Source organism: Mobula birostris, chromosome 22 (assembly GCF_030028105.1).
Source record: "Mobula birostris isolate sMobBir1 chromosome 22, sMobBir1.hap1, whole genome shotgun sequence".
Taxonomy (NCBI): domain Eukaryota; kingdom Metazoa; phylum Chordata; class Chondrichthyes; order Myliobatiformes; family Myliobatidae; genus Mobula; species Mobula birostris.
Window position 1 is genome coordinate 40,932,976 of NC_092391.1, and position 12,877 is coordinate 40,945,852.

General features: G+C 37.8%; 1 protein-coding gene across 5 annotated transcripts in view; it reads right to left on the minus strand.

Moving 5' to 3' along the window:
- Positions 1 to 1,646: 1,646 nt before the first annotated feature.
- The window catches only part of dph7 (diphthamide biosynthesis 7), a 44,872-nt gene continuing 33,641 nt past the window's right edge, over positions 1,647 to 12,877 (minus strand). For 3 of the 5 annotated variants that reach the window (XM_072240537.1, XM_072240538.1, XM_072240540.1), the window contains 3 exons: positions 12,062 to 12,127; positions 9,796 to 9,968; positions 1,648 to 3,862 (listed from right to left, as the gene is read on the minus strand). In XM_072240537.1, the coding sequence (XP_072096638.1) occupies positions 3,396 to 3,862; positions 9,796 to 9,968; positions 12,062 to 12,127 (706 nt within the window). In that variant the 3' untranslated portion in view covers positions 1,648 to 3,395. Of the gene's footprint in view, positions 3,863 to 8,899; positions 9,322 to 9,795; positions 9,969 to 12,061; positions 12,128 to 12,877 lie in introns of all 5 variants that reach the window. The other 2 variants (XR_011882850.1, XM_072240539.1) reach the window with 2 other exon arrangements.

Sequence of the window (12,877 nt, forward strand, 5' to 3'; positions counted from 1 at the left end):
CTAGCTGCACTGGATACAGAAGATTTTATTACAATATCAGCTTTTCTAGCACAATTTAATAAAGCAAATATTAATTATCTAGATTAATTCATGCTCTTTTTAAAAATGGATAGTACGCTGCCACACTCCAAACATCTTCCTTGGGTTTCTGTGATCCCTGATTTTGTTGCCCTTGCTATCACTCATTTGGCTTTGAACCACAGGATTTACAATCTCTTTGATAATTCCTGTAGATAATGTGGCTGGAAGTTGAATTTCATTGTAGGTGGCATAAATTCTAAAATTTGATCCATTCAGTATGGAGGTTGATGGGGTAGAAGACAAGGACCAGAAAACTCCATCCTTGTTCTGGCTGAGAGAAGAGGGCACAAGACCACAGGTACAAAAAACAGATGAGGGTTTTGTCAGCACTGATTGTAGGGGAAGCCAGCTAAGGAAAAGGGAACATGTCTGTGTGGAAAGACTCAGCAGTTCATTCTGTTGAAGCCATCTTGTACCCATAATTCTTATGCCCATTTTCCTATCAACTTTGAGTTAACGCTAAGCCCCTGACTGGTTATAGGGAAATTTTCAAATGATACCTATACTGATTGTTACCCAAGTTTTCCTGCATACAGGAATAGAATGCTTCACTATCTGAAGGAATTGGAACCAAACACTATCAGTGAATATGCATTTCCCATCTCATGAGGAGAGGTTATTCACTAAGCAAGACTGATGGCACTACCATAAGGAACTTCTGCATTGATCTGGCCCTGTTGTGATTACCCGCAGGGCCCATAAACAGGCCCACTGGCCTACCATCTGATCCAGTCATGATAACACTCGCTACTAATCCCAATTTCTGACACTCAGACCATAGCGTCCAAACTCATAGTATTTCAAGAGCTCACCTTAAATACTTAAAATGTTGTGAGAATACCTGCCTCCACCAACTGCTCAGGAAGTGTGTTCCAGTGCTAATATACTGGGCATTTTGAAACAAAGGAGTTGCATTGGGTCTCTTAAATAGTAAGGTAGATTAGTCCTCAGGGCCTGACAGGTTATACCACAGGTTATCGAGAGGCCAGAGATGAGATTGCAGGGCCCTTGAGCAATATCTGTGTCCTCTCCAACCACAGGCAAAGTACTAGATGACTGGCAAGTAGCCACTGTTGTGTCCATTATTCAAGCGAAATAGAGAGAATTCTGGTCACTACAGACCAATGAGGCTCATGTCAATGGTGGGAAGTTACTGGAGAGGATTCTTAGGGATAGCATTTGAAAAATCATGGCCTAGTTAGGGTCAGTCAGCATGACTGTGCTGTACAAGTTGTGTCTTACAAACTTGGTTGAGTTTTTTTTAAAAAAACTGACAAAAGAGATTGATGAAGGTAGAGCTGTGGATGTTTACTACTCCACTTTTCAAGAATTTCCCTAACATCACTTTGCTCAACATATTTTGTTGGTAGACCAAGATATGTAAATTTAAAGCATTAAAGCATGTTGTAATAAAAAAGCTCATTCCTTAAGCCCAAGGTGATTTGAGTTTAATTGTATTATCCATAATACTTAGAAAACAGCTGGAATATTTAGTATCAACTATTTTATATAAACACGTCAGAGCACTGTCTTAAACAACAGAGCTTTTTCATGAATTATTAGAAAAGTACTGTTGGCCAGAAATTGTAATGTATAGTTATGGATATGTCAAAAACAAGTCTGCCTTTACCATTAGTAATGAAAGTACATTTTTGCCTAGTACAATGGGAATGTTATCCCTCACTTTACGTGACATTATATAAACCATGATGTATAAATGTTTGAGCCAACTGTATTTGCTATTGTTCTGTTCGAATTCAGCCAAAGATTCAGATCACATCCAATGTCTATCAGGTTGTTTTCTTTTAAAGATGATTGATCAGAGCATTTATTTCAAGAATATAGTTTAAACAGACAAAATAATTCAACCTTCAAAGACATTACATAAATGTAAATTATTTAATTAAAGTACTATCAAAATGTTTTACAAATAACCCCTTTGAGAAACAATTATATTTTCAATACATCCCTTTTTGAGAAACAATTACTTATGTAGAGGTACAGTGTGGAACAGGTCCTTCCAGCCCAGCGAGCTGCAATGCCCAGAACCCTCATATTTAACCCTCGTCTAATCACAGGATAATTTACAATGATCAATTAACCTAGTAATCAGAAGTCTTTGGACTGTGGGAAGAAACTGGAGCAACCAGAATTATGCTTAACCTCATTATTCCCCATTAAACATAACTCATAATTTATCTTGGCACAGGATGCTATGGAGCAAGGTAGGGGAACAGGAAGATAGATGTAACAAATAATTAAAGAGCATTATTACAAACACCCTTTCTCTCCCCATGGGGAACACTTCCAAGAATATTCAAGAACAAACATCAAATAGCATAATTACCTTCTAGAGCATCTTTAAGATGTGTATATGCATTAAAAATTTGTTTTACACGTCTACAGACGGCAGTTGCAAAAAGATTGACAAAAATAGTTTAACTCCATACTTGAGTAAAAATAAATTTAGCCTTGCACAACTACAATGGACTTCTAGAAATCTAAAGCAAAAACTCCTGAGATCCAAGTCTTTAATTAATGTACGAGGTCCACAGGACCAAAAAGGTTTGCTATGAGAAGCTTCAATTGTATAGCTACTCAGCTCACCACAAAAGTGAACTGAAACAATTTACTAGTCACATGACGTTTTGAGACAAATTTATAAAGCACCAGATTAAGCATCATTTCAATGCACTGTGTAAAAAACTGATGTGTATGAATGGGTGTATGACAAGCTTTTCACTCTACCTCAGTGCATTTGACAAAAATAATAAATAATTCCAATTTATTGCCTAAAATTCTAAATTATCTCTTGACACCTGACTGCTGGAAGTTCTAGCAAAATGAATCCTTGGAGATAAACTGATTTAAATGACTTCTACAAATCTTTCAATTCCTTTGCCAACTCTTAATTCTGGTTTAAATTAATAAATGAATGAAGAAACATTTCTGACTAAATTCTTCATGTATTACTGGTAATACTATGTTTCTTAGTGTATCTTTTTCTCCTCCCCATTTTCTCATCACACTTCTTGTTGTTGAACATTTTGAAATTAATGGTGAATACATTTCTCCTACTTTTTGCTTTACCTGAAGCAGCTACACAGCTGACATTAGGAAATTTCACTTAACACCTCTCACTATCACTTAATAATATTGAACTATCTTCATTATAAATTTATTGCTCAATCTTGTAGTTTTTTCCTGCAGGATATTGAAAAAATGAAAATGACCAGACTATGCTCTTCTCCCTCACATTACCAAGTATGGTTTTGCTCTAGTACTTTATAAACATTACTTTTTAAAATAGAAAATTAAATGGAAGATACAATATTATTTCTTTCCCATTTCCAAACGTGCAAGACATGGTCATAGAAGGAACATGTTGCCAACAAATCACCTTTATTCTTTGTCCAGTCAATACCTGCCTTGTAATTCTGTTGCTCTGTAATGGCACAGTTCACATTTGGACTATGAGATGCACCTCCGGCCTGCAAACTGCCAGAAACCTCAGTGCCATAATCATCCACCTCATCTTCCACCACCATATCAAATAAACCAGTGGGAGATTCATACTGAATCTTCAGGTGCCGGAATTTGATTTCTGCTTCCTTTGTTCCTTGCTTGCATTCCTTTTTCCTTTGAGTTTCAGATAAAGATGACGATACAGGGCAAGGCTCAGTGGTGGGCAGAGTATCAATAGATAGTCTTGACCAGTCTGCTCCATATGCCAATGAATTGTGCAATATATAGGAGTAAAGAATGGGGCATTTTTCTTGGCCTGCAATTGAAGAAAGCAATGCTTAATTAAAATAAGTGTGCTCCACAAAATAACACATACTGAAAAACAATATCTCTATGTGATTGGCTGTTAAAAGAGGTTTCCATTACATCAAACTTGCAAATTACTGAACCATTTGCAGTACCAATCATATCTGGGCTATTTTTAAAAGTACTAATTTTATACTTGATGTCATCATTCATTCTGAGTTCATTGATAAAAGAAGCTATCACATAAGCTCTTGATTATCAGTTACTCTTAATTCAGTCTCCAGCAACAATATTCGCCATCTATGGAAATGTTATGACATTTACAAATTGGTCATTCAAATACATGTCTACAAGGCATTTACTAGAACAAACAGTTTCCTCCCCATCTGTTTCATTAAAACTTCTCAATTTTGCATTCAATAGATCTGGTCAACTATCCATGTCATAGGAGAACAAGCCCAACATCTCCAATGTCTCCACAGATAGAGATTTTCACCCCTACAGCAATTCTAGCAAATCACCTCTGACAATTCTCCAAGACCTTACAGCATTGCTGTTCAGAATTGTACACTATGTTCCAGCAGAAATTTTAACACTATTTGTAGAGGCTTGGAATGACATTCCTGTTTTGTATTAAGTACCTTTTTCACAAACCCAAAGTGACTATCTTATCAAAATGACTTTCAAATATGCAACTCCAAGTCTCTCTGCTGCAAATTAATACAATTTAGATCAGAAAGTTGAGAGTCTTGTGCCACATACCATGACAAATAATGATATATTAGGAGAGAAAATGGAGACCTGTCAATAAAAGCAAAAGAAGTTATCAGCCAGTCTGGCTGATTTCCCTACACTTCAGATAGACTCAGAGAACGTGTTATGTATGCTCAAAGCATCATGTCATGAATGTATAGTCAATGTTTAAGCTTTCATTGAAGGACTAGCACCTGAGCCACACCAGAGAGCTAATGAATTGTTTTCTTAGCTTTTGCCCCATTTAGTAACATGCTGGACAGTTCCTGTTCCATTTCCAAATTCAAAATTGTTCTTGTCTTTGCAACTGAATCCTCTACTTCCACATTTGGAGACCAGTTAGTATGGATCGGTGATAACATCTTCTTTTCGCTGATACATCAACACAGGTGCACCTCAAGGACACGTATTTAACCCACTGCTCTACTCTCTCTACGCTCATGACTATGTGGCTAAACACACTCAAATGCCATTTATAAGTTAGTCAGTTTCTGACTGGTTGCATCACAGCCTGGTATTGGTGCTCTAATGCACAGGATGGCAAGAGACTGCAAAGGGTTGTAGACTCATTCAGCACCATCACAGGCACAACCCTCCCCACCAGAAAAGAAATCTTCAAGAGCCAGTGGTTCAAGAAAGTGGCGTCCATTGTTAAGAACCCTCACCCTCCAGACATGCCCTCTTTAATACTGGAACTTTTGAATGGTTAGAATATTACTACCGAAACACAGAAGCGAAATATTAAAAGGGGCTAATTTTCTTGAGTTTGTCAAAGTAAATTCTAAAATGATTAAAAGAGCATGAAGCTCACGTAATTATTTTCAATTCATATCAGACATTTGGACAGCAGCAGGATACCATTGTGCAAAACAGTATTGTGGCATATAAAGCAAAGCAGACTATTAAAAGGGAAATGGCAGAACAGGAAGATGTGAATTTTCACAAGCCAGGGAATAAGTTTAACCCTTGTTATTTCATGCAACATAATCTATAGATCACAGAATTGTTACAAACCAGATGATAAGTATTGAGTCCATCAGGTTTCTGACAGCTCCTAGCAGTTAATACCAGCCAGTTCCATTACATTTTTGATGGATTCTATTTCCAGTACTAATTCAGAAAGCAAATTCCAAATCCTAACATGTGCTCATACTAAAAATGAAATATTCCTCAATTTTTCTTGTAGTTTTTGTTTAAAAATTTCAATTGCAATATCCACTTCCCTATTTACTTTTTCTATACAAGACAGGATCTTGTTCATCATTAAATTTCCTTTTAACATTTTGTTTAAAAAAAAGCACTTCAGTTCCTCCTGTCTAACCTTATATTGAAAGCCATCACCTTCAGAACCATTCTAAAATACTTTTTCTGTTCAGCTTCAATGAGCTTCATGCACTTTCTAAACTGTGGCAACCACAACTAAATGCAGTATTCATGTTGGGGCGCAAGCCTTGCTTTGCACAGTTTGTAACACATTTCCCACTTTTGTATTCCAGTCTTTGTAATTGAATCACATAATTTACTAATCATATTCTTAGAATGCCTTTCCACTTCCAAGGATTTCAACAGGTTCAATAGGTACATTTAATGTCAGAGAAATGTATACAATATACATCCTGAAATTCTTTTTCTTTGCAGACACCCATGAAAACAGAGAAGTGCCCCAAAGAATGAATGACAGCTAAAACATTAGAACCCCAAAGCCCCCCCAGCTCCCCATCCCACACACAAGCAACAGCAAGGCAATGACCCCAACCACCCCCACCAGCAAAAAAGCGTCAGAACCCCCCACTGAGCACTCAAGCGTGAAGCAAACATCAATAAAGGCACAGACTTGCAGTACCCCAAAGACTACTCATTCACCCGGTAATTCAAAATACCACAGGCTCTCCCACTAATAAGGGAAAAAGAGGTGTACCCGTTTCACAGCAAGAAGGGAGACATAACAACTCACTGATTTAACCATGTATATACCCAAACTTCAGTGCACACGACTAAAAACTGCTCGCATGCCCATACAGCAACCATATGTCTTTGGTGAGACAGACTTCAGATGTTAGAATTCGGGCCAACATACAGTCACACAACTTCTATGGAGAGAAATGAGCAGCTGACATTTTGGGTTGAGAACCTTCTTCTGAAACATTTCTTTCTAAAGATGCTGCCTGACCCACTGAGTTCCTCCAATAGTTTGTGTGTTGGCCCTTTGTTTGTTGTGTTGTATTTTTATCCTTGTATTTATTACAATTCCAAGCTATGTTTCATTCATAAATTTCAAAATTTTGTTCTGCTTGGTCATGCCTGCGTCATTAATATATAAAGTGGTTTCAAAATTAACTCCATGGTATCACATCTGACAACCATTTTCTCCAGATTGAAAAGTAACTGCTGCTATCTGCTTTTAAGATAGACTGTTCTGTTGTATAATTTACTGTACATACTACTTGTTACAAATTACTATAATTTGCACATTGCACATTCAGGCAGAGACATAACTCAAGAATTTTTACTCATGTATGTGAAGGATGTAAAATAAAGTCAATTCAATACTTCACTGCTCATGCAAAACGTTGTATAAATTCTATGCCACATCAATTTCACTAACTAGCCTTTGATGTGTGCTTTGACTATATGCTCTGAAAACCCATGTGGAAGACACTTCCTGTATTCTTTTCATTAACTCCATTATCTCTTTAAAAAAGAATTCAACTAAGATAGTTGAAAATAATTTGTTTTTCAATAATTCTGTGCTGGCTCTTTTTTCAATTTAATCTTTCTTTGTACATATTAATGTTTTCTCTAACTATTTCCAAAACCTTGTCATCAACCTAACTTGAACTAACTGGCCTGCAGTTGATTGGCATTTGCTCACACTACTTTCTGAACAAGGGTAATACATTTGCCATTTCCAATCCTCTAGCACCTTTCTTGTAACAAGTGAGAATTGGAAGATTATAGCAAACTCTAGCACAACTTCCTTAAGTGATCTCTGCTGCATCCTATTTGGATCTGGTGACTCAGTTACTTTAAGTATGACCAATTAGACTTCTTCCTCAATTATCACTTCTGCCTCCCTTTCTATTGGGATAGTGGAAGCATTCTTTTTTTAAAAATACAGCACCTTAGGTGCCACAACATCTGCCTTTTTGTATGGAAAAAAAAGTCATAAGCCTTCAGAATGACAACATAGATAAAGTGGAAGACTGCTTTAAATAGAGTCATGGACTAATGCAACAAGGACAGGCCTTTCAGCCCCACTGGTTCATGCAGGGAGTATGCTGTAGTCAGCAAGTCACAGTTACCCATGTTTGGCCCATAATCCCTTCCAAGTATTTATCCAAATGCCTCTTCAATGTTGCAATTCTACAACCTTTACTACCTCCTCCAGAAACTTATTCCAGGTGCTTGCTATCCTCTGGGTAAAGTTGTTGTCTCTCAAATCTCTCTTAAATTTCTCCCCTTTAGTATCTGTGCCCTCTGGCTTTGGATACCCGAAACCTGGTGAAAAGACTAAGATTTTCCACTATAATCTTACCCCTCATGATTATATAAATTTCTATGAAGACACCTCTCATTCTCCTACACTCCAAGAAATAAAGATTGAGTGGTCAACCTGTCCCCATAACTCAATCCCTCTTGTTCAGGCAGTATCCTTATAAATATCTTCTGCACCCTATCAAGCTTGCAGTGTTATTCCTATAACAGTGCCCTTCTCAATAGTTAGCCCTTTCTCCCACATAAGATTTACAAAAACAAGGGTAAATGTACTCGTTCTTCTTTCTCATCCATTTCAGCATTCTACCAGAGCTGCTCTCTCAACAAAGTTTGCAAAGCAGAAATATGATCATGACCAGTATCCTATATTTCACTTCTATGCACTTAATATATATATATATATATATATAAATAATCTACAATATTTATATAATCTATAAGAAATCCAATTAACAAAATTAACATTTTTGTTACCTTAATAAAACAACCATTCCTCACAACAGTCCAGAAATCCATAGTCATAAACTACAGCTGAACTGATCCTGCCCTCATTTTATGTCAACAATATACAAATTTTATAAGTATATTACAACCAAACTGATTATTTTTCTTTATATTGCCCAGAGGCATTGCAGCTAAATTTATCACTTCAGTCTCCATCTCTGCCAAGACACGACAGTTAATTTTCTAATCTGTAAGTGAACTGTTACCACATCAAACAATTCATTTACTACAAGCAAATGTCTAAGCTCAATACCTTTCCCATTTTAGCAAATTAGATGTTAGTATTGTTACATACCTCAAGGAGATGTGATTTTTTTTTTTTGAGAGGATGATGTAATGGTCTTTTGGAGGTCACCTGATGTAATTTTCCCACCGATGTGAGGTCACGTGATGATGTGCACCACGGGTATAAAAGGGAAGACCTCAGATGACGCAGTTAGTTTTTAGTTTTTCAGATTTCCAGCTAGAACGTACTGTCTGCCCGTTTCTGTTGCGTATTTGTTTTATGACGCAGTTTCATTTTACAACGGTTGTTACGTTCTGTTGCAAGGTACAATAGTGCTGGACTGGAAATTTTTGCTAGATATGTTGATGTACCTTATTCCAGCAGTAGTACGGGAGAGTGAAGAGGGACCCGAAGGATTGAGAGGAGTCGGTATCGTTCGGCAGTTTAACAAAGGATCGACCTTATTGAGTCTTCGTTGAAGGAGTAGCGACCTGCATCGAAGATAACTCTTGCCATAAGAGAAAGGTAGTTCATGCAAAGGTTTGCTCTCTAGAATTTAAGATCAGTTGTTTCAAACTGTTTATTTCCTGCATCGTGAATCCTTTGGACAGAACCAACAGGAAAGTCGCATCTATGAAGAAATCCTTCTCCAGAGAAATCTCTCCCAATTGAACGTATCAATCTGTTGGACTTTCGAATTTACCATTTTAAGACCTATATCTGACTTTACTGCTTTAAGAACTGTTTTCGCATTTAACGCTTTAAGAACCAGTGCCGAGTGACAATTTGTTGAACGTCTGCATAGCCGTTAACTTCTGGTTAAGGTTTTGTTTTTTTTTAATTGTTTATCCGTGTTTAATAAATGTTTGGTTGTTTTTATATAACCTGTCTCGATTGATATTCATTGTTGCCAGTTACGTAACAGTACATATAATGCATCTTTTATAGTTGCTATCAAGACTCACCTTGTGCACCCTCACAGTCTAGGATGTGATATCCATTGTGCATGCACGCTGCAAGCAGCAAGTTTTCCTGACTTGGATGCCACTTAACTCTCCAGACACCTCCCTGGACATGGGTATCTGCCAATGGCTGTTTCATCTGCCGGGAATCCCAAATGAGAACATGCTCATCATAACTGGAAAGAAAAGTAGAATTAAATTTGATCACTAGTAACAGAAGTCATTTCATTTCAACAGATACCTAATCCAAATTTTGTAAAGTTAAGGTATCGCAATACTACAGAATTAGTTGCAAGTTTATGATGAAACATACAATGCTTATAACTTTCTTGATATTTTAAATGCAATTTTTCTTCTCTACTTCTACTTTAGCCATTGCACTAGCTTTCCCAAAAATTCACCATCAGACACAATCTCAAAGTTGCAGAACTTTAGAGAGCAGCAAAGCCACCAAATGTCTTCTATGATTAAAATGTCTATCATTCAGTTTCCCAAAGACAGACTTGAATACAGGTTTCCCCCGCCATCCGAAGGTAAAGCTTTCCTATGAAACTGTTCATAAGCCAGAATGTTGTAAAGCGAAGAAGCAATTACCATTTATTTATATAGGAAAAATTTGTGAGCGTTCAGACCCAAAAATAACCTACCAAATCATGCCAAATAACACATAAAACCTAAAATAACAGTAACATTATAGTAAAAGCAGGAATGATATGATAAATACACAGCCCACATAAATTAGAAATACTTCTCTACAACGATTGCCTGCACTGTTCTCCGTAGCGAAAATCTCATGCAAGCGCTCTTGGCAGAAACACAGCGCAAGCGCCGTCAGCAGAAAATCTCACGCAAGCGCTCTTCAGTAAACTTTAGGCTATGAAGCTGCCAAATCATACCAAATAACACGTAAAAATACACAGCCAATATAAAGTAGAAATAATGTATGTACAGTGTAGTATCACTTACCGGAATTGGGACAGCGCAGAGCACACTGATGATAGTGTGTTAGGCTGAGTCATCGCAGGTTGGGGGTGGTGCAGTGGCCCTCACCCTCCAGGCAGCGAACCGATACCGATACGCGAAGCATGCAGGGGTACAGCGGTAGCCGGGATGCATCCAGCACGTCTTTAAGAAAAAAGCCTATATAAACATGCTAATTAATTAGGTGCCGCCCAGCACGTATATGTCAGCCCAGATCAGAGGCGATTGCTGATTGCGTCGCCTCTGATCTGGGCAGACATATACGTGCCGGGTGGCACCTAATTAATTAGCATGTTTACTTTGGCTTTTTTCTTAAAGATGTGCTGGGTGGTCCTGGCTACCGCTGCATTCTCCACGAATCGGTATCTGTCCACGGCCTGGGGGATGGGGTGTTGGGACACTGGGGTGTCACCTCATCGTCGTCTGTTTCTATTAGGGCAGGCAGGTCATCTTCTTCTATGTCTGCCTGCCTCGATGTCGAAGGTCGAGGTTCGTCGTCTGCTGTGGCTGATGGGGAAGGCTTGCTTGACTGCTTAGCCATGTGCATTTTTCTATCATACAGTTCTTTGTAAGCACTCAAATCATCCTGCAAATATGCCCTAAACCAATGTACCCTTTCAAAATTAAAGTCGTACTTTATCATTGCAGCAAAAATCTCATGCAGTTGCTTCACGTTCAGTTCCTGGACGACTTCACTTTTGGTCCGTTTGCTACTGTATTTGGTTTCGATTGTTATCCTTTCCTCTTCCAATTGCATCAGCTCTTCATCTATCAGTTCTTGGTCATGGGATGCCAAAACCTCTTCAACATCATCTTCCTCAACTTCCACAAGCCAAACTTACTTTGTCCTAACTTCGTTCACCATGACTGAACACTTAATTATGTCTAGTTTTACGCTAAGTGTAACACTCTTACGAGCTCTTTTAGGCTCTTCCAACATTTTAGAACTCATCTTGCTAACGGCTGCTCACAGGCACGTGTTTAAGCAATGCTGGCGAGAATGCAGTTCCAAATCCGGGGGAGAGCGGCTGCTCTGGGCGCGTGCTATTTTTTAATCGCACACTGACTTTTTTTTCGCACACTGCCTTTTTTCGTAACAGTGAAAACACCTTCTGTTAGCGAAAACAGGGAACTAATGTAGGTCTTTTGGAACAGTGAAGTTTCGTAAAGCGAACATTCGAAAAGCGGGAGACACCTGTAATAGGTTTTGAGTTTACTATAATTTACAGCTCAATAAAAAAATTCTCAAAGAACAAAAATGTTCCTCTGGTTTAAGTAGAAATCTTACCTTCCAGTAGCCAGTATGTGTTGTTTATGTGGATTGCTTTGGATACTACACACTCCCATTGAATGCCTGAAAAACAAAATTTTTGTTTGAGACTTTAGTGGAGACATGGGATTTTCCATTTCACTTTAAAAATGTCAGTGCAGTCAACTAACATCAGAAGCTGCCAGGTTCAAAGCCAACTTAAAAATATTAGGTATCTCAATTAGCATCACAGAAGAAGTGGTATTATTGAAGTGAAAAGGCATAGGACTATAGAGATTCAAAATATCAATCAGGATTCCAATTTTTGGTTTTAATCTATCAGCCTCTGTTCAAAAATATGCAAGAGAACGTTGATTATAAAAGGGATCAAGACCCACATTGGGATAGATACCTCAATGAAATCAGAACAGTGGTGTGATGCAACTATTTTACCAACCAAAAAGAATAATGTAAAGTTATTGCTCATTCCTCTTGATCCTATGCCTATCGTTCTACAACAGGTTTCAACATGATCTTACATTTCTGCTCAGGAGAGTACAAAAGCAAATTGAGAATTTATTTTTTAAAAATCCCTTGTTCTTCTCTTCTTCGCTAAAGTTAATTTGGACTGAGCAGGAGAAGCAAGAGAACTGGCAGCATATAGATTTCATTGATGTGAATTCAAACCTAGGGCTGGCATATTGTGCTTTTAAGTGTTCTCCTTTCACGTCTGGGGTCTATGCTGGGAATCTGGCCAGGTGATGAAACTTTTGTGAAAACGAGGTTAAGACAATCTCAATTTATTCCCGTGTTGACGAAAGTTTTTAGTGCCCTAATGTCGACAGAGTTATGAAA